Source organism: Hypanus sabinus, chromosome 21, assembly GCF_030144855.1.
Source record: "Hypanus sabinus isolate sHypSab1 chromosome 21, sHypSab1.hap1, whole genome shotgun sequence".
NCBI classification, from domain to species: Eukaryota; Metazoa; Chordata; class Chondrichthyes; order Myliobatiformes; family Dasyatidae; genus Hypanus; species Hypanus sabinus.
In genome coordinates this window covers 7,497,700-7,524,561 of record NC_082726.1, presented here as the reverse complement: position 1 = coordinate 7,524,561, position 26,862 = coordinate 7,497,700, and the positions used below count along the sequence as shown (strand labels likewise).

The 26,862-nt window shown below is 46.1% G+C and overlaps 1 protein-coding gene across 1 annotated transcript in view; it reads right to left on the bottom strand.

The window, feature by feature from the left end:
* The window catches only part of iqgap1 (IQ motif containing GTPase activating protein 1), a 110,608-nt gene that overhangs the window by 63,646 nt on the left and 20,100 nt on the right, over positions 1–26,862 (bottom strand). The window contains exon 3 of the mRNA XM_059945901.1: positions 629–785. Coding sequence (XP_059801884.1) covers positions 629–785 — 157 coding nt within the window. The remainder of the gene's footprint in view (positions 1–628; positions 786–26,862) is intronic.

Below are 26,862 nucleotides of genomic sequence, written 5' to 3'. Positions count from 1 at the left end.
GCAAGTCCCTCATGATCTTATACACCTCTAACACAGTAACCCCTCAGTCTGATCCATTCAGTAATAACCTCCCAACTTCTCCCTTTAACTTTGACCCTTCTGTCATAACAACATTCTAGTGAATCTTGTTTATTCTTTTCCAGCTCAATGACGTCTTTTGAAAAACAGGATGACCAAAACATGCACAGTACTCCCAAGTGCAGCCTCAGTATATACAACTCCAAGATACTGCCCAAGCTCTCTGAGAGTAGGTTACAAGGTCGGCACAACATCATGGACAGTGCTGTAAAGCTCCATGTTCCACGTCAACTCCTACACCGAGCACAAGGGGAAAAGATCGGTCCGTAACCATAGTCCAAAGACGTTCCAGTTAGTAGGTTAATTGACCATTGTAGATTGCCCTGCGATTAGAGTAGGGTTAAATCAATGGTTTGTTGGCAGCATAGCACGAAGGGGCAGAAGAGCCTCTCCCCGCTGTAATCCGAAAATAAATACCCACAGTCGCAGAGAATGGCTGCTGTTTGTCTGTGGCTCAGGATCCTGAAGCTCTGGGAGATCCAGTGCAGTGGATGCTACCGGGATGCCTGTATGCCCATGTGAAGAGCTGCCCCAGACGTGAGACTGTTACCTTGTATCTGGTTTGTTCACAGTCGTAGATCTTTTTGCGGGACACCACGTTCGGACTGAAGAAGTTGCCCAGTTTGGCCAGATAGACACCGTTTCTCAGACCTTCTTCCAGCTCGGTTGTGGGAGGGAGCTCTTCGTCCAAACAGGCCTCCATCCAACTGAAAAACAGAGAGACCGAGAGAATGGTGGGGGAGAATTGTTCAGTATTGACAAATCCAGGATACAATGGGAGGAGGAAGTGGAGAAGGCAAGTGGAGGTAGAACAATGAATGAGAGAAAGGAGGAGAGGAGAGAGCTTGAGGGAGGGAGTGGGAGAGAGTGGAGGAGAAAACACAGAACAAGATATGGAGAGTACAAGAGAGGGAAGGATGACAGAGAGTGACATGGGAAGGGAAGGGAGTTAGGGAGAGACTGGGAAAGGGTGAAGATGGGGTAGGGGAGTAAGAGGGGTATTTGTTACATCAGTGACCCTTCTGCAGCAAGGAACCCAGAGTAGGTCATCTCAAGCCTGTGATTTACATGGAGGGCTGGTCAGGGAAGATGATCCGTGTGGACTGGTGAGCAGATGGAGATGGGCCACGGTGAACTCAGGCATGGGCTGCTTCCCATGGGAATGGTATGTGCACTGTAATCCCAGGAGACCAATCTGCCGGCTGACTAACCCCCTCAGAGGCCCCACAGATCAACTCAGCAATGCCTGAACTCAACAGTTAGTTCCTGGTTCCCACATCTGTTCAGCTGACAACAAAGACAAGCTTTTACTTGGAAAAAATCTGCCTCCAACCTGATGGCATGAACATCAACTTCTCTAACTTCCGTTAATGCCCCTCCTCCCCTTCTTACTCCATCCCTGATATATTTAGTTTTGTTTCCCCTCGCTTTTTTCCCTTTCTCTCTCTCTGCCTGTTCTCCATCTCCCTCTGGTGCTCCCCTCCCTCTTTCTTTCTCCCGAGGCCTCCCGTCCCATGATTCTTTCCCTCCGCTAGCTCTGTATCCCTTTTGTTAATCACCTTTCTGGCTCTCAGCTTCACCCCACACCCTCCGGTCTTCTCCTATCATTTCGCATTTTCCCCTCCCACTCCTACTTTCAAATCTCTTACTATCTTTCCTTTCAGTTAGTCCTGACGAAGGGTTTCGCCCTGAAACGTCGACAGTGCTTCTCCCTATAGATGCTGCCTGGCCTGCTGCGTTCCGCCAGCATTTTGTGTGTGTTGCTTTTACTTGGCGTTTTCTTATCTGGGCATTCCCAGCAAGGCCAGTATTTACTGCCCATCCTGAGTTGCCCCTTATTTCAAGATTTAAGATTTATCACATTTGCATCAAAACTTCATGAAGGATCCCACCCACCCTGCTCAGGGACTGTCTGTCCCACTCCCATCAGGGAGGAGGCTATGTAACACCCACACCAGGACCACTAACTCAAAAACAGTTACTTACCCCAAGCAGCAAGGCTGATCAACACCTCCACCCACTAACATTCACCCCTCCACACCCCCAAACTTTATCATTAACTGTCAGAGTAACCTTACGTACAGAGACTCCTGTGCCTAATACAATCAATCTGTGCTTACAAGCTTTCTCAGAAGTTTAACTTGAATGTTTTTTTATTACTATGTTCTTTAGCTATTATTTTTTGTGCTGTATCAGATCTGGAATAACAATTATTTTGTTCCCCTTTACACTGGTGCACAGGAAGTCACATGAACAACCTTGAATCTTGAAACACACAGTGAAATGAGGAAAGAGGAGGTGAGAGTGAGTCACCTCCTGCGACACCGTTACAAATTTATTGCTGTGGACAGACATACCCAGGGCATAAAAACTGTGAACGGTACAAACGTTACTGCCGTTTCCAAAAGCTCCCTTCCAGAAAGTGCTACAGGGCTAGTAGAACAAAAACTTCCCTCCATCTTAAAAGTTTCTTCCCTCAGGCAGTTAATCTGATCAACTGTTCCAGTTGAGACCCCGGCCCCCTCAGTCACTGCCCCGAGTACATTTTAAAGCATTTTTTATAATGCTGTTTACATTGTAAATGCATGTTGAAATTTATTCCCTATCCGTACTTTAACCTCTGACTTGTTTTTATATGACTATTTATTCTTGAACGCTGTACGTCACTCCAAAGCACTACAACTAATTTCTAACACATGTAAATGCGCGTGGCAAGTAAAGCTGAACTCTGATCCTGAATTTAACATACATTATGCATACTTCACGGGACAGAATAAGGAAAGCTGAACACAAGGACCCTCCTCGTCGGGGTTGTGTGTCTCAGTGATGCACATACAGAGCTGTTCAAGATGGACAGCTGACGGCAGAGAGGTCAGACTAAAAACAGTCCACTGGAGAAGAAAATGGAAACCCACTCCAGTAATTCGCCAAGAAAACCTTCTGGATAAAAGTAACCAGAGAACAGAAGGCTTGGTGTGCAGGAGCCCACGAGGTCACGAAGAGTCAGACTCAACAAATGAACAGCAAAACTTAAGGACAAAGCAAGTTGAGGGAAATATAGTCCGAGGTAGAATTAATGTTTTTTTTAAAGAGACTGTTCCTCAAAAAGGCAGCATCCATCATTACAGACCCCATCACCCACGCCATACCCTCTTTTTATTGCTTCCATCAAAGAAGAGGCGCAGGAGCTTGAAGACACACACCCAATGTTTCACAAACTGCTTCTATCCCTCGGCCATAAGATTTCTGAATGAACAATGTGCACCATCTCACTATCCCACTTCTGCTACTTTTATTTTTGTCACTCAGAAATTTTTCATGTATTGCACTGCATTGCTGCCAGAAAATAACCAATTTTGTGAAGTATGTCAGTGATAATAAAACTGATTCTGATGCTGCTGGCAGTGGGGAAGGAGCTGTTATTGAACCAAGTGGGTTGTCACGCTCCTGGACGGGTCTTCCGCCCGTCTCCCATGCAGCTGGGAAGGGAGTTCACTACTGAGAAGCAGTGAGGCTGTAAGCAAAGGAACAATGAACAATAATGGCTCGAATTTCCTCCCACTGTGCAGGGTTCTGACAGCTGGATCTCCAGGGAAGCCTCTTTATTTCATCGGCAGGTGACAAGGGAAACATGAGGAGCTGCCACACACGGGGACACATGGTCCGCTTCTGGCATCACGGAAGGAGAAAGCAGGACCTCTGCCAAGTCAGAGGTTCAAATCCCACTCGAAGGGGCACAGCCTTCAAGCACTGAGGCGAAGGGTAAGGGGGCAACCCTGAGCCAACCTCCAGCCTGGCCCCCTTCCAAAGGCTCTTCAGTACTCAGGGCCCCAGGGGGGGAAGCAGAGAGCCAGCTGGCTCACTGGATGGGCCACTGCACAGGATCAGAAAAAGCTGCAGAAAGTTGTAAACTCAGCCAGCTCTGTCATGGGCACTAGCTTCCCCGGCAACGAAGGCAGCATCCATCACCCAGGACATGGCCTCTTCTCATTGCCACCACCAAGGAGGAGCTATTAAAGACACACACATTTCAGGAACAACTTCTTCCCCTCCACCATCAGATTTCTGAACAGACATCGGACCCATGATCACTACCTCGCTACTGCTTCTGGAAACCAACAGATTTAACGACATTATGCTGGTGATATTAAATCCAATTCAGATTCTGCAATCCTTGAAGAACCGGTGTTTCCCAGGAAGGCCAGAAACACTCAGCAGGTCAGGCAGCGTCTGTGGAACAGATGTGAAACCTCACATTCTCATTCCCAGAATGCTCTCAAAACCTGTGTTTCTGGCATTTTCTATACTAACTCGGAATTTTTGTGTTGGCAATATTATTTTAAAGCAAAACATTAAATCCAGAGACCTGCGGATTAAAAGGTAGAAGGCCCATAATCCAGTGCTCAGTAGGAACTACTATTTTTAAATTTTATTTGGCGATACATCACGGTAACAGGCCCTTCCAGCCTAATGATACCACGTGACCAATTCACCTACTAACCGGCGCGTCTTTGGAATGTGGGAGGTCACAGAGAGAACGTACAAACTCCCAGCAGACAAGTGCCAAAATGAACCAGATTTGCTGGCGCTGTAACGGTTCATTGATTGCTTTTCCGTTGTGTCTGGCAAAGACAGGGAACCTGTGCAGGAGAGTTTTTGAAGCAGAAAACTTTGCACTGGGGCAATTGCACTCTCTTTACCTCAGAAGTCCGGGTTCAGTGGTACGAACAGTTCGTCTCCTGCTTGCAGCGGTCGGACATGACTTCTCCTGTGCCTTGTCTCGCTCTTTGCTTTCCACGAAGTGTTGCAGATCTCATCTGCCCAATCTACAGCAGCTGATAGCCACATCCCTACCTCGCTGGTGTATGAAGCCTGCCAATTACTCTAACCTGGCTTGGCCTGCCCATCAATGCCATGTTGCCACTTGCATGCAAACAGCTACTTGGAGCTACAGGTGAGAGGGGAGCGTCTGGGGACCAAAGGTGAGTGGGCTACCCCAGAATGGCCACGACAAGACCTTTCACAAGAGGGGCTACCACCTCCCTGGACACCCCATGCATCCCAGTGCTGTGATAGTTTTACACTAACTGCTACGTTATTCTACTTAACCAAATGCTCTTTCAAGTGAAGGGGAAAATAACTGCAGCTGAATGGCAGCATCCCTCCAGCCAGTTCAACACAACGCATTCGGAACTGCGACAGTGGGTGGTTGCTTGCAGGAGTCATAGGTCTGCTAAGCGGAGATGTCTGGCTTTGTCTGCGGAGCACACTGTGAACCAGACACACCCTCGGTAGAACCAGTTTGACAACTTGCCCATCTCTCCTCCCCTGCCGCACAGAACACCATAAACACAAGAGCTTCTGCAGGTGCTGGAAATCCACAGAAACACACAAAATGCTCAAGGAACTCAGCAGATTGGGTAGCATCTAAATGGGGAAATGAATAGCCAATATTTTGGGCCAATAGCACCCTTCATCAGGGTCTCTCTCATCCAGTAAACCTGAAAAACAGATTCTTTGCATTTGCCGTCAGAGTTCTGAACAGCCATGATCACCCCTCACCAGTTATTTATTTTTTTAATATATCCTAATGTAACACTTGGTAATTTTTCTGTCTTGCATGGCACTGCGATTGCAAAACAACAAATTTCAGAACATGTATCAGTAATAATAAACCTGATTCTGACAAAGGAAGGTCACAGCCTGAAAAGTTGACTGTTTATTCCCCTCCCTGGATGTGAGTTGGAGTGTGACGAGAACTTGAAGAACAGCCCCTATAAATACACAAACAAGGGCTGTAGCCTTTCACTTCCGAATGTAGACGAAACCCTGACCCCTCCAGGAGGCACAAACGCAAGTGAGCCGAGAGCACACAGCCAGCTTCAACACCTGCTGCACGGCGTGCTAAACACTACCTCCCTATTCCTCTTTCACATTACTCACTTATAGAAAATTTTCATGTCTTGCACTGAACTGTTGCCTCAAAAGCATTAGACCATAAGACGTGGGAGCAGAATTAGGCCATTTGGTCCATCAAGTGTCTGCCATTCATAAGGCTGATTTATTTTCCCTCTCAACCCCGTTCTCCGGCCTTCCCCCATAATCTTTGATGCCCTGACTAATCAAGAACCTATCAACCTCCACTTTAAATATACCCAATGACTTGACCTCAGCAACTGTCACTGGTAATGTATTTACCACTCTGGCTAACGAAATTCCTCCTCATCTCTGTTCTAAAAAGAACATCCTTCTATCCTGAGGCTGTGTCTTCAAACAATAAATTTTACAATAAAATTGTAAGGATGTAATGTTGAGACTTTATAAAGCACTGGTGAGGACTCACTTGGAGTATTATGAACAGGTTTGGGCCCCTTATCTTAGAAAGGATGTGCTGACACTGGAGAAGGTTTCAAAGAGGTCCATGAAAATGATTCCAGGATTGATCATCTGTCAGATGAAGAGTGTTTGATGGCTCTGGGTCTGAATTCACTAGAATTAAGAATGAGGGATGACCTCATTGAACCTATCAAATGGTGAAAGGTCTTGGATGCGGAGAGGATGTTTCTATGGTAGGACAGTCTAAGACCGGAAGACACAGTCTCAGAATAGAGGACCGCCCTTTAAGAATGGAGATGAGGAGGAGTTGCTTTAGCCAGAGAATGGCGAATCTGTGAAATTCTTTTCCACAGGTTACTGTGGAGGCCAAGTATTTCTGTACATTTAAGGCAGAAGTTGATAAGATTCTTGATGGATCAGGGCATAAAGGCAAATGGGGAGAAGGCAGGAGATTGGGGCTGAGGGGGAAAATTAGATTAGCCATGATGGAATGGCAGAGCAGACTTGATGGGCCAAATGGCCTTATTCTGCTCCTACATCTTATGGTCTTATTGTCTTATAATAAACCTGATTATGGGGTCTCAGGACCACAGACAGTATGAAGGATCACCACAATATACCCAGTGTCCAACATCACACGAGGTAAATGAGGTGTTTGGGTCTGAGGAAGGATACACAGGGGTACAGACATCGCACTGACTGGTTGGCCTTGTTGGATTGGGTGGGGGGGGGGGTGGTATGAGTAGGTGAACAGATGCACAGTGGTCACCACCTCATGGAATGGAGACCAGAGTCAAGAGCTCAGCAGATTCCTCCAGGCGGCATGACGGCGTAGCGCTCAGTGCAAAGCTTCACTGCGCCAGCGATCTGTGTTTCAATACTCACCGCTGTGTTTGCACATTCTCCCCAGACCAAGTGGGTTCCCTCCCACATTCCAAAGATGTACGGGTTAGGGTCAGTAAGTTGTGGGCGTGTTGTGCTGGTGTGGAGACACTTACAGGCTTGCCCAAGTACATCCTCAGACAGTGTTGGTTGTTGTCACTACCAACATATTTCACTGGATGTTTCAATATTTCTCAACACCTGCAGGTATTTCATTCCAGTGATTTCATGTTAATATTTAGTATCATTATTGAGAAATAGCAAGAAGAGGCACTCCAGCCAGCAATCCCCCATTTTAATCCCAGCCTAATCATGGGACAGTTTACAAAGACCAATTAACCTACCAACCAGGAGGTCTTTGGACTGTGGGCAGAAACCAGAGCAGCCGGAGGAACCCCATGCGGCCACGGGGTGAACGTGCAAACTCCTGACAGAAAGCAGCATGAATTGAACCCGGGTCAGCTATAAAGCATGTGCTAACCACTATGCTATCACGCCAATGGCTTTGGAGAGAATGCAGAGGAGATTTACCAGGATGCTGCCCAGATTAGACAGCATGTCTTATGAGGAAAGGTTGAGCAAGCCAGAGCTTTTCTCTCTGGAGGATGAGAGGTGACTTAACAGAGGCATACAAGATGATAAAGAGGCAGAGGTGGAGTGGACAGCTGGAGACTTTTTCCCAGGGTAGAAATGGTGGGGGCTTAATTTTAAGAAGATGGAAGGAAAGTACTGTTGGTGGGGGTGGGGGAAATGCCAGTGGGATTTTTTTTGAAAAAACAGAGAGTAGTGGGTGTGTGGAATGTGCTGTCACGTGTAGATACATTAGGGATATTTAAGAGACTCTTCGACAGGCACATGGATGAAAGAAAAATGGAGGAGTATGTGAGAGGGAAGGGTTAGATTGATTTTGCGGTAGGTTAAAAGGTACCCCGCTCCCTCCCACGCACACAGACAGACAGGCCTGCAACATGAGGACAATCCCCCACCAGGCCTCCAACCACCAGTTCTTGGCCTGGAAGTCTCAGTCATTATAAATGCTCTCAGATAGGCTCATGGATGAAAGGAAAGTGGAGGACGATGTTGGAGGGAAGGGTTAGATTGATGCTGGAGTATGTTACCGTAGGCCAAAGGGCCAGTACTGTGCTGTGGGGTTTTATGTCACAAGTTCACTATGAAGTAACGAGGCACCAGCAGGATCCTGGATGACAGCCAACATGTCACCAGATCTTTCAGATCAAGCTGAGTGGCTGGAGATGGTCGGTGATGAGTCACTTGGTGCATCACTCAATCACTAATGCCCCTCCCTAGTTTAATCTGAAAAAATTACAGGGAGTAGCACAGTGCCATAGCGGTAAAGGAAATGCACTTACACCACCAGAGACATGGGTTCAGTTCCTGCTGCTCTCTGTAAGGAGTTGGCCTAAAAAGGTGGCTGGAGATTGTGGAGGCATTAGTAATGATCTTCCAAGAATCACTAGATTCTGCAATGGTTCCAGAGAACTGGAAAATTGCAAATGTCACTCCACTCTTCAAGGGAGAGAGACAGAAGAAAGGGAACCATAGGCCAGTTAGTCTGACCTCAGTGGTTGAGAAGAAGTTGAAGTTGATTAATAAGGATGAGGTATCAGGGCACATAATAGGCCTCAATGGAAAATCTTGCCTAACAAATCTGTTGGAATTCTTTAAATAATTAACAAGCAGGATAGACAAGAGAGAAACAGTTTACGTTATGTACTTGGTTTTTTTCCAGAAGGCCTTTGACAAGGTGCCACACATGAGACTGCTTATCAAGATACATGGTATTACAGGAAAGGTAAAGCAGTGGCTGATTGGCAGGAGGCAGAGAGTGGGAATAAAGAGAGCCTTTTCTCGTTGGTTGCTGAGGATTAGTGGTGCTCTACATGAGAATGTGAAGAGGGTAAGGGGTACGTGTAGAAGGGGTGGGCGAGGGGTAAGTGTAGCAAAATATGTAGACAGGACCAGGGAGAGGATACGTCATTGGAGAAGTGTAGGAGGACAGGGAAGAGGGAGCTAAAATAAGATGCCAGATAGCATGTGGCAACCACAAACAAGAGGAACCTTGCGACCACAAGACAATGTGTTTGGCAAAGTATTTTGAGCTATATACCTATTTCAAGTGTTTTGCTTGCGTCCATACCCATTCCAAGTATTACGCTTGTGTCCATGCTTATTCCGAGTATTTCACTTGCTTAACTATGCAATAGCCAATCAATTGATGAATTTGAATCGGTAACCATATTTGCGAATGTAGTACCCTGCTTTTGGGTATAAGTATGACCTTTGTAAACCGACAAATTAGGACTTGGCTACCTTAAGCCCGAAGTGCGTGGGGCTGCGAACTCCTCTCTGAATAAAAACCGTTTCAGAGGTAATTTTGTGTCTCTGGTGTTTTTCCTCAACTGAGCAGGTTAATAATTTCCATTGAACAATCTACAGGGACCTGTGCTGGGACCGATTCTTTTTACATTGTATGTCAATGATTTGGATGATGAAGTTGATGGCATTGTTGCAAAGTTTGCAGGTGATATGAAGATAGGTGGAGGGTCAGATAGTTTTGAGGAGGTAGAGAGGCTACAGAAGGACTTAGACAGATTAGGAGAATGGGCAAAGAAATGGCAGATGGGATACTGTCAGGAACTGCGTGGTCATGCACTTTGGTTGAAGAAATGCAAGGGTTGACTATTTTCTAAATGGAGAGAAAATACAAAAAGAACTGAGTTACAAAGGGACTTGAGTCCTCATGCAGAATTCCCTAAAGGTTAACTTGCAGGTCGAGTATATGGTGAGGAAGACAAATGTGACGTTAGCATTCACTTCAAGAGGAATAGAATATGAAAGCAAGGATGTAATATTGAGACTTTATAAAGCATGACTAAAACCTCAGTTGGGGTATTATGAGAAATTTTGGGCCCCTTGTCTTAGAAAAAAATGTGCTAAAACTGGACAGGGTTCAAAGAGGCTTCACAAAAATAATTACAGGAATGAATGTCTGTCATATGAAGAGTGTCTGATGGCTTTGGGTCTATATTCACTGGAATTCAGAATGGGGGTGGGGGGTAACCTCACTAAAACCTATCAAATGGTGAAAGGCCTTGATAGAGTGGATGTGGAGAGGATGATTCCTTTGATGGAAGAGTCTAAGATCAGAGGACACAGCCTCAGAACAGAAGGGCATCCTTTTAGAACAGAGATTAGGAGGAAATTGTTTAGCCAGAGAGTGGTGAACCTGTAGAATTCTTTGCCACAGGTAACTGTGGATGCCAAGTCTTTATGTATATTTAAGGCAAAGGTCAATAGATTCTTGATTGGTCAGGGTATGAAGGGATAGGGGGAGAAGGAGATTGGGGCTGAGAGGAAGATTAGATCAGCCACGATGAAATGGTGGAGCAGACTTGATGAGACAAATGGCCTAATTCTGCTCCTCTATTTTATGGTTTTCTAAAAGGCCACATGGGGTTCCTCCCACATGGGAGGCAGCAGAAAGGAAACTATAGACCTGTTAGCTTGACATTAGTGGTTGGGAAGTTGTTGGAATCGATTGTTAGGGATGAGATTACAGAGTACCTGGAGGCACATGACAAGATAGGCCAAAGCCAGCATGGTTTCCTGCCTGACTAACCTACTGCAATTCTTTGTGGAAATTACAAGCAGTGTCGACAAAGGGGATGCAGTAGACGTGGTGTACTTGGATTTTCAGAAGGCATTTGATAAGGTGCCGCACATGAGGCTGCTGAGCAAGATAAAAGCCATTGGAATTACAGGGAAATTACTCGCGTGGATAGAGCATTGGCTGGTCGGCAGAAAACAGAGTGGGAATAAAGGGATCCTATTCTGGCTGGCTGTCGGTTACCAGTGGATTTCCACAGGAGTTGGTGTTAGGACCGCAGCTTTTTAGGATGTATGTCAATAATTTGGACTATGGGATTAACGGATTTGTGGCTAAATTTGCCAATGACACAAAGATAGGTGGGGGTGCGGGTAATGTTGAGGAAACACATAGCCTGCAGAGAAACTTAGATAGTTTAAGGGAATGGGCAAAAAGGTGGCCAATGAAATACAATGTTGGAAAGTGTATGGTCATGCACTTTGGTGGAAGAAATAAACGGGCAGACTATTATTTAGATGGGGAGAGAATTCAAAATGCAGAGATGCAAAGTGACTTGGGAGTCCTTGTGCAAGATACCCTAAAAGTTAACCTCCAGGCTGAGTCATTTGTGAAGAAGGCGAATGCAATGTTGGCATTTATTTCTAGAGTATAGAATATAAGAGCAGGGATGTGATGTCGAGGCTGTATAAAGCACTCGTGAGACCACACTTGGAGTATTGTGTGCAGTTTTGGGCTTCTTATTTTAGAAAGGATATACTGACAATGGAGAGGTTTCAGAGAAGATTCATGAGAATGATTCCTGGAATGAAAGGGTTACTGTATAAGGAACGTCTGGCAGCTCTTGGGCTGTATTCCCTGGAGTTCAGGAGAATGAGGGGGGATCTCATAGAAACTGTTAAAAGGCCTGAACAGATTAGATATGGCAAAGTTATTTCCCATGGTAGGGGATTCCAGGACAAGAAGGCACAACTTCAGGATTGAAGGACGTCCATTTAGAACTGAGATGCAGAGAAATTACTTTAGTCAGAGGGTGGTAAATCTGTGGAATTTGTTGTCACAAGCAGCTGTGGAGTCCAAGTCATTGGGTGCATTTAAGGCAGAGATAGATAGGTTCTTGATTAGCCAGGTCATCAAAGGGTATGGGGAGAAGGCAAGGGAGTGGGGATGACTGGAAGAATTGGATCAGTTGATGATTGAATGGCAGTGCAGACTCGATAGGCTGAAAGACCTACTTCTGCTCCTATATCTTATGGTCTTGTGTGCAGCTGAGCAGGTTAAATGGGCAGCACGGGATTTTTGGGCTGGAAGGACTTGTTACTGTGCAGCATCTCTAAATAAAAAAAAAATAATGTTTTTAACACATGAAGAGCTGGAGGCAGCATCAGCAGGTCAGGCAGCATCTATGGAGACAAACAAACACTCAGCTTTGTGGGCTGTGACCCTTAATCAGGACTGAAAAGGAAGGGGGCTGAAGCCTGAATAAAGTGGGAGCTGATAGGTGGAAAAGGGAAAGGGCTTATAAAGAAGGAATCTGATAGGAGAGGAGACTGGATCATGGGAGGAAGAGGAGGGGGGGACCCAGGGGGTGGCAATGGGCAGGTGAGAAGCGGTAAGAGGCCAGAGTGGGGAGACGAAGATGGAAGGGCGAGAGGGGGGATGAAAGGCCATAAGTTGGAGAAGTAACATTTGTAACTGGTGGCGGGAGGGAATGGCTCATTAGCAAACCCTGAGAGTCAAACCTGCCCGAGGTTCTGCTGCGTTCTGAGTGACACACACACGATCCCACAAGGGGAGTCTCAGTGACAGCTGTAACTCTCTCTCTCTCTGAGCAGTTTCTCCTGCCTGGGCTGAGCTCCACCCGTCAAATTTGCATTTCTCATATCTCGGGATGTCTCAGACTCACCCAAATTCTGAGTCACATGATGGAAACGTGGCAGCTTGCAGCAAACTGCCTCACTTGGGCCTGGGCTTGCACGGCACAGAAACAGGACCTTCAGCCAAGAACCCATCCCACCAACTGGAAGGCCCACTCCCGGGGGCTGAACACAAATACTGGGGTCCCAGATGGCAATGAGGGAAATAAAACCTCTGGTTGAAGTTGTCACAACAACAACCTTATGCTCAATGCCAGCAAAACCATGGAAGTGACTGTGGACTTCAGGGAGGGAAAGTCAAGGGAACACACACAATCTACATCAAGGGATCAACAGGAAAGGGTGTGCAGTTTCAAGTTCCAGGGTGTCAACATCTGTTCTGGGCACAACATATCGACATAGTTACAAAAAAGACACGACAGCGGCTAAATTTAATTTTGTTGCTGAGGAGATTTGACATAAAGCTGCAAGATTCAGGAAAGAATTAGGCTATTTGGCCCATCGAGTCTGCTCCATCATTTCATGTCTAATCAAATTTCCCTCTCAGCCCCAATCTCCTGCCTTCTCCCCGTATCCCTTCATGCCCTGACCAACAAAGAATCTATCAACCTCGGTCTTAAATATACATGAAGACTTTGCACCCACAGCAGCCTGTGGTAAAGAATTCCACAGATTCACCACTCTCTGGCTAAAGAAATTCCTCCTCATCTGCATCCTGAAAGGATGGCCCTCTATTCTGTGTCCTCTGGGCTTATATTCTCCCACCATAGGACACATCTACACTCTGTCAAGACGTTTCACCATGCGATAGGTTTCAATGAGGTCACACCGCATTCTTCTAAATTCTAGTGAGTACAGGCCATCAAACGCTCTTCATATGACAAGCCATTTAATCCTGGAATTATTTTCGTGAACATCCTTTGAACCCTCTCCAGTTTCAGCATATGCTCTTTAAGATAAGAGCCCCAAACTGCTCACAATATTCCAAATGAGGTCTTAATAGTGCTTTATAAAGTCTCAATATTACACCTTTGCTTTTATATTCCAGGCCTATTGAAATGAATGCCAACATCACATTTACCTTCCTCACCACAGACTCAACCTGCAAATTAACTTTTAGGGAATCCTGCACAAGAACTTCCAAGTCCCTTTGATACCAAAGTCTCTGGCAAATTTCTACAGATGTACCATGGAGAGCGTTCTAACTGGTTGCATTGCAGTCTGGCATGGAGGCTCCAATGTACAAGACTGCAAAAGGCGACAGAAGGTTCAAATTCAGCCAGCTCCATCATAGGCACTAGTTTCCCCACTATCAAGAACACCTTCAAAAGGTGATGCCTCAAAAAGGTGGCATCTATCATTAAGGACCCCATCACTCAGGCCGTGACTTCTTCTCGTTGCTACCATCAGGGAGGAGGCACAGGAGCCTGAATACACACAGTCAATGTTTCAGGAACAGTTTCTCCCCTCTGCCATCAGATTTCTGAACTATGAATCTCACTTCCGTTTTGTTTTATTGCTGTAACACATAGCGACCTTTTCCATGTACTGCTGCTGCAAAACAACTGATTCACAATGCGGGTCATTAACAATAAAGCAGATTCAGATTCAATCCAACTCCAAGTCCAAGAGCCTGGACCTTTCTTTGTGGGACACCGGTCTCTCCGGTGATTCACTGGAGGAACCACTCTGAGCTGATTTTCTGTAGGAAAGCGGCTGGAGAAATGAGAGCTTTCGCTCGGAGAAGGAAGCCTGGATGCACTGTGGGGAAGGCGAGAGAGGGGTGAGATATTTGGGATGGAGCTCCGGGAAAGACGGCTCCAACATATCTCTGCGAGAGCGAGGGAACAGTAACAGGCAAAACCTCTGCTGGCTGATTCACCCTTCCACTGTTCTGTCAGCTCCCTGCCTTGGCATCACGCACAGCACTAACCACACAACTCAGCTTCTGTTTTTAGAATGTGCTTTCCGGAGTGTGACGGGGCCTCGAGGCAAGCCACACACTGCAGCGGGGGGGGGGGGGGGAATCGGTGGGAAAAGTGTAGTGGGAGTGGGAGAGGGAGAGAGGGGAGGGAAAAGAGAGGAAGCAGGAGAGCAAAGGAGTGAGCGGGAAGAGAAAGAGGGAGCAAGAGGGGGTTGGGAGTGGGCAGAGAGGGGGTGGGAGACATTTTTTTGAGATACTGTCAATAACATGCCACACAACTTGCCGGACGGCCCCCTGTTGCAGGGTCCTCACTAACCTCCTTGTGCAATTTCCTTAATTTGACATAATTCTCAATGTTATTTAACATCCCAATCACCCTCTCCAGTCCTCTGCTCCATCATCACACATTGCCCTCGCACCCCACCCACAGACTGCCCCTGCCTCTCCCTCCCTCTCTCAGCTTACATTTGCCCCCTAGTTAAACAAAGGCTTCACAATCTCTGCTCTTCCCAGCTTTGGGCACCTTGACCATCCCTGTCTGAGCAGTTACGTTACCAACCCAGCAGAAACACTCTTCAAGATCAGTGAGCTGCGCAGGAAGTTGTTGAGGAAGGATATTCAACAACAAGAGATTCTGCAGATGCTGGAAATCCAGAGGAACAAACTCAAGTGATGAAGGAACTCAGTAGGCCAGACTGTATCTGTGAAGGGGAACAGACAGTTGATGATTTGGGCTGAGGCCCTTTATTATGACCCCTCAACATCCTGAGACATTGACTGCTTATCTTCCCTCCACAGAAGCTGCCTGACCAGAGTTCTTCCAGCATTTTATGTGCACTCCTCTGGATTTTCACCATCGGCAGGCTCTCGAGTCCATCCCTGATTGTTATACTCGCACAAGTCATTTCCCTCAACTGCCTCCCACAGGACACTCCTGAACCCCCACTCCATGTCTGTGCTTCCATCATCTGTCCTATGAAGTGCTTGCTGAGCTCAGTGCCTGAAAGCATTCCTGAGATGTATTACAGGTGATACGTCTCTACCAAAGGAGGTGTAAGGTGCTCCTTCCCTCTGCTAGCCTGCAGGTCACCCTTAGGCAGGGGTAGCGCCTGCTCAGCCCCATGATCAGGGTCACGTGAAGCCATGGGAGCAGCTGGTGGAGGGTCGTTTGAGCAGCCGGTGCGTGTCACAAGCCCTGGTTATGCGACCACTGATGCCAGGCAGACAATTTCTGAAGAGTATTGGTAATGGCTGGGCTCACCTGTCTTGTAAAGACACTGCCCAGAGGAAGGCAGTGGCAAACCACTCGTGAACAAAAATTTGTCAAGGACAATTATGGTCATGAAAAGACCATGACTGGCCACGTCATATGACACAGTACTGATGGAGTGACTGTACAGGGGAAAGCCAATCTTTCACACCACTGATCACTACAGCAGCTCACTGAGCTGGAAGAAGGTAAAACAACAACAGAATGCACACTGGCTGTTCATTGAGTGCAGACATCTTTCATGTTTCTTCGTATTTACTGCAAATGCTGACAAGAAAATGAATCTCAGGGCTGTATACGGTGACAGATGTGTAATTTGACAATAAATTTTTTTGATCTTTGAAAATGCAGAATAAAGAGAAAGCTACAGAGAAAGTGCAGTGCAGAAAATCTTCACTGATTTGCTTTTGTGCTGCCTCCGTATGGTACAATATATCTTAATGGCACGCCAACAAAACCTTTTCACTATTTAAAAAAAATTTACGATGAGCTTTATCCATCGCACATGAATCGAAACATACAGAAAAATGCTTTGTTTGCCTCAGTGAACAGCACAATCCAAGGATATGCTGGGGCCAGCCTGCAAGTGGCACCTACACAGCATGCCCACAACTCACTAACCCCAACGTCTTCAGAATGTGGGAGAAAACCAGAGCAGCCAGAGGAAACCCATGCGGTCATGGAACGACAACGGTGGGAATTGAACCCCAGTCACTGGCACAGTAAAGCATGACTCTAGCTATGACACTCCAATGGCAGTACATGTGATAGGACTGGTCCCCTTTCCAATGGGCTTAGAAGATGCTACCGTGGAAACTGTCGGTGGGGCTGATTCAGCCTTCCAGAGAGAGTTTGACAGGCTTTCTAGGAACTTTCACTGCTTCGTAAGGAAGTGAAGGGCTTCCTGAGGAGTCTCCAGTGAGTGTGCTGTACTGGCAAACAAAGATTAAAGACGGAGAGCTCATAGGAAGTGAGGCACTGTATATACAGGCAGTGTGTGTGTGTGTGTGTGGGGGGGGGGGGGTCAGCATGCCAGACACACAGGAAACCAATTCACAGCTGGATTGTCATTCCGGAACAACATCATAATACTGTTGGATTTGGGAATGCAATTGTTCTTTTTCTTGTAGTTTAACTTTTCTATGGTTGTTTGTAATTTTATATAATCACCTATATACGTGCATGGGATTGTTAAGTGCATTTTCTGTCCTTAATTCCAGCAATTTCCAGTTGTGTTTTATAGGACTGCTTTTACGTTCTTTTTTTTTTTGAAATATTTTGTGTTTTTTTGTCTTTTTAATTGTGTTCTTCATTTTTTATTGTGTTTTTGTTGCCGTAGCAGTTCCAGAGTAACAATCATTTTGTTCTCATTTACACTCATGTCCTGAAGAATGACAATGCAACCTTGAATCTTGATCACGGTGCAGTTGCTTCTGCACTTTTCTAGAAACTTCTAAGTTTTCTGTAGTGCATGTCATGCTGGTTGAATTTGGTTATTTTTGTTAATTGTTATCACTGGAATTTTGGTCATTTCTGGTCAAAATATGAGATGACCATGACTGCTTTTTCCTTTCCCTTTTCTTTATTCTCTCATTATTCACTTTTTGTTTGTTCTTGTAACATGTAAAATGGCCACAAGCAACAAGTTTTATACCTCATTCCTGACTCCCGAAGAACCTATGAATCGCAAAAACATCTGGATCCAACAATAATATAATAGTCACAATAGCAGGTCAGTGCATCATGGGCAAAGCCCTCTCCACCATTGGGCACAGCGAGACAGCTGCTGTCACAGGAAAGCAGCACCCATCATCAAGGACCCTCACCACCCAGGTCATGCTCTCTTCTCACTGCTACCACCAGGAAGGAGGTACAGGAGTCTCAGGACCCATACCGCCGGGTTCAGAAACAGCTTTACCCCTCAACCATCAGGCTCTTTAACCAGAGAGGGTTATTTTCACTCAACTTCACTCACCCCAACACTGAACTGTTCCTGCAACCTATGGACTCACTTTCAAAGACCCTTCATGTAATTTTCTCAATATTTATTACTTTTCTTTTGTTTCTTTGTATTTACTGCAAATGCCTACAAGAAAACAAATGTCAGAGTGGTATTTGGTGACAAATATGTACAGTCTTTTGATAATTTTTTTTTACTTTGAACTTGATATAGAAGGGCCACTGTCTAAGTTTGCAAGTTGTCCCTGTGACTAAGTTTCCTCCGGGTGCTCCACATTCCAAAGACACACAGGTTAACACTGGTAACTTGTGGACACGCTGTGTTGTTGCCAGAAGCATGGCATCACTTGCAGGCTGCCCCCAGCACATCCTCAGACTGTGTTGGTCATTGATGCCAACGATGCATTTCACTGAGTTTCGACATTTTGATATACATGTGACAAATAAAGCCAATCTTTTTCATTTTTCAAGCTTTATTGTCTCCTTCAGTCATTTCTGAGTGGTCTTCCCGCTGCAGGTTTCTGGATGGTGTGAACATGTGGCAGCAGAGACACACTCCAGGCCAAAGGGGGAGAGATGTGGGGGAGAGGCAAGGGGGGAAATGAAGGGCCTTCTACACCTCAGATCAAAAGAAGAAATCGATTTCTGGTCCAGCTCTGTGAACAAGGTTCCAGAAGTGTCCAGGCCTTCAACCTCAGCCAGCACCTTGGCCCACACTCCTGGCCTGGCTCCAATGGCTAGACAGCTCTCCCAGATAATGTCCTTGAACTTGGGCATCAAATCTAAGAAAGAATGTGCTGGCATTGGTAACTATCCAGAGGAGGTTTACAAGAAAGATCCTGGGAATGAAAGGGTTAACGTATGAGGAGCATTTGATGGCTTTGGGCCTGTATTCACTGGAATTTAGAACAATGACTGGGGGTGGGGAAATCTCATTGAACCTATCAAATATTAAAAGACCTGAATAGAGTGAATGTAGTGAGAACAGTTCCTGTAGTGAAGGAGTCTAGGACCAGAGGTCACAGCCTCAGAATCAAGTGTATGTCCCTTCAGAACAGAGATGAGGAGAAATTCTTTAGCTAGAGGATGGTGAATCTATGGAATTCATTGCCACAGTCTCAGTGATTCACAAACTCAGCAATTTAGGAACAGCTTCTTCATCTCTGCCATCTGATTTTTAAAAGGACATTGAACCCATGAATATTACCTCATTTTTTCCTATTTTAAGACCATTTTTAATTTAACTATTTAGTATACATATACAATTCCTATAAAATGTATTCACTCCACCCCCCCCCAAGAAATTTTCATGTTTTATTGTTTTACAACGGTGAATCATAGTGGATTTAATTTGGCCTTTTCTCTACAAAGTGATCTAAATTAATTAAATATAAAATACAAAATACTTGATTGCATAAGTATTCACCTCCTTTAACATGACAAACCAAATCATCACTGGTATAGCCAATTGGTTCCAGAAGTCACATAATTAGTTAAATGGAGATCTGTTTTTAGAGACTTGCGTGCAGTCAAGGAGTTGCAAATGGCTGTAGTAAAAATACACCTGTATCTAGAAGGTCCAACTGCTGGTGAGTCAGTGTCTTGGCAAAACTACAGCTTGAAGACAACAGAACAATCCATGCAACTCTGTGAAGTTTATTGAAAAGCACAAATCAGGATATGGAAACAAGAAAATTTCTAAAATTTCCAAGTCACTGAATATCCCCTGGAGTACAGTTAAGTCAATCATCAAGAAACGGAAAGAATATGGCACAGCTGTAAATCTGCCCTGAGCAGGACATCCTCAAAAACTGAGTGACTGTGCAAGAAGGGGACCAAGAGACACATGACAACTCTGGAGGAGTTACAAGCTTCAGTGGCTGAGATGAAAGAGACTGCGCATACAACTGTTGCCTGAGTGCTTTGCTCGTTGCAGCTTTATGGGAGAGTGGCAAACAGAAAGCCACTGTTGAAAAAAAACCTCACATGAAATCCTGACAAGACTTTGCATGAATGCACATGGGAGACTCTGAAGTCAGCTGGAAGAAGGTTCTATGGTCTAATGAAACCAAAATTGAGCTTTTTGGCCAGCAGACTAAACGCTATGTTTAGCATAAGTCAAACACTGCACATCATCAAAAACACACCCATCCTTACCGTGAAGCACGGTGCTGGCTGAATCATGCTGTGGGGATGCTTCACTGCAGCAGGCCCTGGAAGGCTTATGAAGGTAGAGGGTAAAATTAATGCAGCAAAGTACAGGGAAATCCTGGAGGAAAACCTGATGCAGTCTGCAAGAGAACTGCGACTTGGGAGAAGATTTGTTTTCCAGCAAGACAATGACCACAAGCATAAAACCAAAGCTACACAGGAATGGTTTAAAAACAACAAAGTTAATAGCCTGGAGTGGCCAAGCCAGAGTCCAGAACTCAATCCAATTGAGAATTTGTAGCCAGACTTGAAATGGGCTGTTCACTCATGATTCCTCATGCAATCTGACAGAGCTTGAACAGTTTTGTAGGAAGAATGGGGAAAAGTTGAAGTGTGCAGATGTGCAAAGCTGATAGACACCTGTCCACACAGACTCAAGGCTGTAATTGCTGCCAAAGGTGCATCTACTAAATACTGACTTGAAGCGGGTGAGCAATTATGCTATCAAATATTTTGTGTTTGATAATTGTTATAAAATAGACCATTCGTAGAAATTTGTTTTTACTTTGACTTTGAGTCTTCTGTTGATCAGTGTAAAAAAAAGCCAAATTAAATCCACTGTGATTCAATGTTGTAAAACAATAAAATATGAAAACGTCCAAGGCGGGTGAATACTTTTTATAGGCTCTGTACTTACTGTAATTGTTTATGTTTTCCTTTCTATATTATCATGTACTGATGTACTGAGTTAACGAATTTCACATTTTCCAGTGATAATAAACCTGATTCTGATTCTTCTGAGATGGCTAAGGAGGCCAAGTCATTGGGTAAAGTGGAAGCTGATGCGTTCTCAATTAGTCAGGGCATCAAAAATGACAGGGAGAAGGCAGGAGAATGGGATTGAGAAAGAACATAAATCAGCCATGATGTAATGGTGGAGCAGACTCAATGGACTGAATGGCCTAATTCTGCTCCTATGCCTTATGGTCTTAATTTGTCTCATTGGGCCCAAGGGGCCCTGGGGACCCATCCAAATTACAGGATAGCCTTGGCCCATTTCCCATTCTACTGTCTCACTCTAGTGGGTCAATGGGGAGGAGTGTCAGGACAGGCTGAAGTTGTGGGGACTGGCCCAGGACAATCGATTTCAGGCCTGGTTGTCATCTACCCTTCAACCTTCTGCCGGAATCCTGTTTCCTGTCTGAAAACAGCTGCAGAACACACATCACATTCAGAGATGGAGGATGCATCTCTGCACTTGGTCACACCACTCTCAGCAGGCCCCAGCACACTGCTGGCACCAGCTGGGAAGGAGGGAGCCCAAAGGCCAGTCTTTACCCAAAATCCACATGCCACGATATAAGGTCAGTAAGCTGGAACATAGAAGTGTATGATACTCTTCCCCCGCCATTTCTAACAACTTTCTACAGAAGTACCATCGAGAGGGTCCTGTCTGGCAGCATCATCTTGTTATGGAAGCTACAAGGCATCAGACCACAGGATCCTGCAGATGACCGTAAAAAACCTCCAAGAGGATGAACAGGGTCTACCTCCCTTCATTTGTGACATTTACCAGGAACGTTGCAGCCGAAGGGCCCAAAGCCTTGTTGAGGATCCCCCACCACCCATCCCGTAACCTCTGACCCATTACCATCAGGGAGGAGATGCAGCAGCATCAGACTAGGACTGCCAGACTGGGTAATCGCTTCTTCCCTCAGGCTGTGAGACTAATGAATACCCTGCCACCACCAAGGTCAAACACATCTCATTATGTACGTGTGGCAAATAAAGGGAATGTACAGGAATACAAGAAACTGCAGAGAGGAGAGTCCTCTGTTCAATATATCATAGGCACATCCCTCCCCACCATTGTAGTATCTCAAGACAGCAACATCCATCACCAAAGGTCACCACCAACCAGGCCATAGCATCCTCTCACAGCTACCATCGGGCAGGAGATACAGAAGCCTGAAGTCCCCCACCACCAGGTTCAAGAACTGCTACTTCCCTTCAACCATTCTGGTCTGGAACCAACTGGCATGACCCTAATCACTGCTCAGTACAGCAACACTCTGACCATGTGGCACTAAAATGGATTTTTTTTTGCTCGAACTGTGGTTCTTCCTTATAAGTATTCAAAATTCCAAGTACTTAGTTATTATCAAAGTCTGTACACTATATACAGCCTTGAGATTCATCTCCTTACAGGCAGCCACAGAATAAAGAAACCCAATAGGTCCCATAAAAAGACCATCAAACACTGAATGTGCAGAAAAAAAGAACAAATTATGCAAACAGCAAGACGACAGCAAAAAACATTCAGAACTGAAGTTCACGGCCATGAAGCCAGTCATTACTGCAGCCGGTCCATGAGCCCGTAGGTTGCAGGCCACAGCCTCAGTTCAGCACGGAGACAAGTAAACCTCACAGAGCAGTAAGCTGAACACCAGCCTCCAGCCCCTGCACCCAGACCTTTTCAATTTGCTCTGGGGCTTAAATCGGCTAAACACCAGGTTATTCTTCGCTCTCAGACCTGGGCCCTGCTGCTTCAATGAGCTCTTGGGCTGTCCTTTGCCTTCAACACTTCAGTTCACACCACAAGAATGCCAGGTCATACAGGTTCAAAAGCTCAACTCCGAAAGGGAAGTTACAGGCAGTGATCGTTGCGATCGTTGTGATAGTGTGAGTAATAGAGTAATTAGTAGTGTTTTTTGCTGCCAGTAAGACATCACTGTGTCTCACCAGCATCACGGTACACCGGAAATATAGTGTGTAATTATATCTTGTAAATGCTGCTCATCTGATACTTGGTCATGCTGCTGCATGGAGCGTTTTGCTGCACCTAGGCATACATTGATCTGTGACAAAGGAGCAGAATCAGGCCACTTGGCCCATCGTGTCTGCTCTGCTGTTCCTTCATGTCTGACTTATCATCCCTTGCAACCCCATTTTTCAGTCTTCCCCTTTAACCTTTGACTCCCTGACTAATCAGCCTCCATTTTAAATGTACTCAGTGCCTTGCTCTCCACAATCTTCTGTGGCAATGAACTCCACAGATTCATCACATTCTGGCCAAAGAAATTCCTCCTACTCTCTGTTCGAAAGGGGCGTCTTTCTATTCTGAGGCTGTGCCCTTTGGCTGTAGATTCTTCTATTACTGGCAATATCCTCTTCTTGTTCACTCTATCTGGGCCTTTCAATATTTGATTGGTTTCATTGAGATCCCCCCCCCTCATTCTTCTAAACTTCAGTGAGTACAGGTCCAGAGCCATCGAACGCTTCCCATGTTAGCTCTTTTATTCCTGTGATCATTCTCATGAACCTCCCCTGGCTCCTCTCCAATTACTTAGATATAGGGCCCTAAACCGTTCACAATACGATGAATACGGCTTTGAGGCGGATCCTGAATCCTGTAGCCCAGGGGTCGGCATCCCGCGGCTCCAGAGCCGCATGCGTCTCTTTCATCTCTGTGATGCAGCTCCCCATGGTTTGTTAGTTTTTGAAATGTAATTCGAAATTTGAAGATTATGGTGATCTTGTACAATCTAAAAACGTTGTGGAGACCCCATTTCCTGGCACATCCGAACCGGCTCACAATTAGCCACCGTTCCGGCTAAGGGAGATAGTCTACGGGGGTTTGAGAGTACGTGTCTTTTGGAGCATCCGCGCCCAAGGGGACGGGTTGAGGGAGGCTTTAAAGCAAGGCTGTTTAGTTCAAATAAAGTTACCTTTGACTGCAGTGTCTTTATTTTAGCGCTGCGTGTAGCACACCGCTACAACGTGTTTTTTATCGCTATTAATATACTGCCAATGCCTGACTCCCGCCAGTGCGCGCTTTCTTTTTAATTCTTCGATCCAAGGTAGGCTAACTATGGAGTAACCTTCAATCCAATGTCTTTTTTTCCAAGTTCAAAATGTTTTTGTTGCATGCAGAAATGTAATTTCGTTTTCTCTGCAGGAGTTCATCAATTTCATAAATGCAACACATTATAGTTTGTTTATACGTAGCATAAAGGCAAAAAAAACCCGTTGTATGCAGTGTTATTTCATTTTAAATGTCAAACGGGTTTTGTGGCTCCCAGTGTTTTCTGTGGGAAATGGGTCCATTTTGGCTCTTTCAGTGGTAAACGTTGCCGACCCCTGCTGTAGCCTAAGAGTATCCAGTCTGAACCAGCGAGCGGGGCAGACCAGAGATCCCAGGCTCAGGCCTGACTTGCAGCCAAGTGCTTTACAGTGACTTGTTGATGCGTGGGTGGACATAGCTGGGAATGCTGGTTTAATGTCCACCCTCCCTCCCCCACCGGGTCACCAACCAGCTACTAACCTGTCACCAGCCACCGGACACCCTCAGGACTGCACAGGTATGAGGGAGTCAGAGCTCCTCATTACTGAGATCATCACGTTTATTGAGAACAGAACAATAGCTCCTTAAGGTTGTTTTCAATGAGGGGGTGGTAGTGGGGGTAAGCTCCCAGCACCCATTAAATGCCCCAATGGCCACTAGGCCCAGCGTAACCATTTTTATTAACAGAAGGGTCAAAGGTGGGTTACTGGCGCCTGAAAACCAGTTGCCTAAGGCAGACAAGGGTTGCCAGCCATGGCAGTCAGCTCACCATCAAGAAGCAAAACTCTGATCTCAAACTTCCACTGCCTTGCGGCTATACCCACTCACGGGGAAGGTTTCAGGAGTAAATCCCGAGGAAAAATCCCCAAGGCAGTCCTAAATGGAGTTCAATGCTGACAGGCAACTCCAGCAATGCCGCTGGTGCCAGACTGTACAGTCCTTGCCGTTCCTTTGGATTCATCGGCTGCGTGGAGAGGGGGAGCTTGCTCTCCATGTCGTACCGCCCTGGCTTGCAGACTATGTCAACAGCTCGGACACAACATCCATGGTCCACCTCAACTATTGGAGACCTCAGAGCAGCACACGAACAGGCCCCTCAGCCCAATATGTTGTGCTAACACAATTAGAGTTAGATTAGCTTTATCAGATGTACATTGAAACATACAGGGAATGCATCGTTTGCACCAACACAGTCCGTGGATGTGCTGGGGCAGCCCGCGACTGCCGCCATGCTTCTAGCGGCAGCACAGCATGCCCACATCTCACCAACCCCAGCCTGTACGTTTTTGGAATGTGGGAGCCAGTGCCAAGCTGTGTAACCAACGCACAACGTCACAGTTCTCACGGTGACGCCCAGAGCTATTCACTGTCTGCACGGGTTACACTGTCTCGGACACCAATTTTGGTCCCCTAATCTGAGGAAAGACATTCTTGCCGTAGAGGGAGTACAGAGAAGGTTCACCAGATTGATTCCTAGGATGGCAGGACTTTCATATGTCAACTTTTCAGTTGACTGGATCAACTAGGATTATTCTTGCTGGAATTTAGAAGATTGATGGGGGATCTTATTGAAATGTATAAAATTCTAAAGAGATTGGACAGGCTAGATGCAGGGAGGTTGTTCCCGATGTTGGGGAAGTCCAGAACGAGGGGTCACAGTTTAAGGATAAAGGGGAAGCCTTTTGGGACCGAGATGAGGAGAAACTTCTTCACACAGAGAGTGGTGAATCTGTGGAATTCTCTGCCACAGGAAACAGTTGAGGTCAGTTCATTGGCTATATTTAAGAGGAAGTTAGATATGGCCCTTGTGGCTAAAGGGATCAGGGGGTATGGAGAGAAAGCAGGTACAGGGTTCTGAGTTGGATGATCAGCCATGATCATACTGAATGGTGGTGCAGGCTTGAAGGGCCAAATGGCCTATTCCTGCACCTATTTTCTATGTTTCTATGAACCCAGGTATTCCATTCCACCAGGACACGGAGGAACTGGGACAGAATGCTCTCCCAACATTTCAGGAACAACTGTGCCCGCAGACACGGTTCTAGGGCTTGTCCAGTCTGTGCCAGACATCGCTTACTCCCAGGTCAGAAGGGTGGAGGCCTTCAGCTGGCACTCCGGTACCATGTTCTCAGCTCGGCCCATGCCAACGCCTGAGGGTGGAGTCAGAGGAAGAGGGGATAGCTGTGCCATCAGAATGACAGCTCCCCCAGGAGCCATGAAGCCCAGGCCACTGCCTGACATGGCTGACCGGACTTGCAGCGTGCTGCAGGTGGTTCCACAGAACTACAACTCTGCAGCAGACATTTACCTCTCAAAAATGAACCAGGGATGGGATCTTGTTGTGTACAAATGGCTGCCACACAGTCCATAATGCACTCTACCTCTCTGGGCTGCAAGGGATGGGAAAGGTGCTACGGAAACGCTGAGTTATGAGAAGAAAAGGCCCCTCCCCCCCACCTGCCTCAGCTTTCACGTCTCAGCCCACTTGAATGACAAGCGTTTCCTGTCACAATCAACCTCACGTCTCCTGCAGAGAGCGGCAGGGGTCACAAAGTGGAATCTGTCAGCCCTCATGAACAGGAGACCTCAGTGTTTCATTCTCAGGGTCAAGAACCTCTCTGGAGGGTCATCATTCAACAGATTTTTCTCACAAACAGGAAGCCTCAGCACCTCATTCTCAGGGTCAAGAACCTCACCGGAGGGCCAAGAACCCTCAACACACCCTGCCCAGGTTTTCACAACCCTCTGCACCGTCTCGTATCTCTCCCTCGATCAGCAACCCCAACCCTCAGCCTCTCAGCTCAGCCCCGCCCTGCTGATTCTAAATCTGCTGCAGACATCCGCCTTCATTTCCGGTTCTACGCACTACTGCAGGTCTCAACCGTCAGCCGAAACTGTTGACGTGAAATGTTCAAC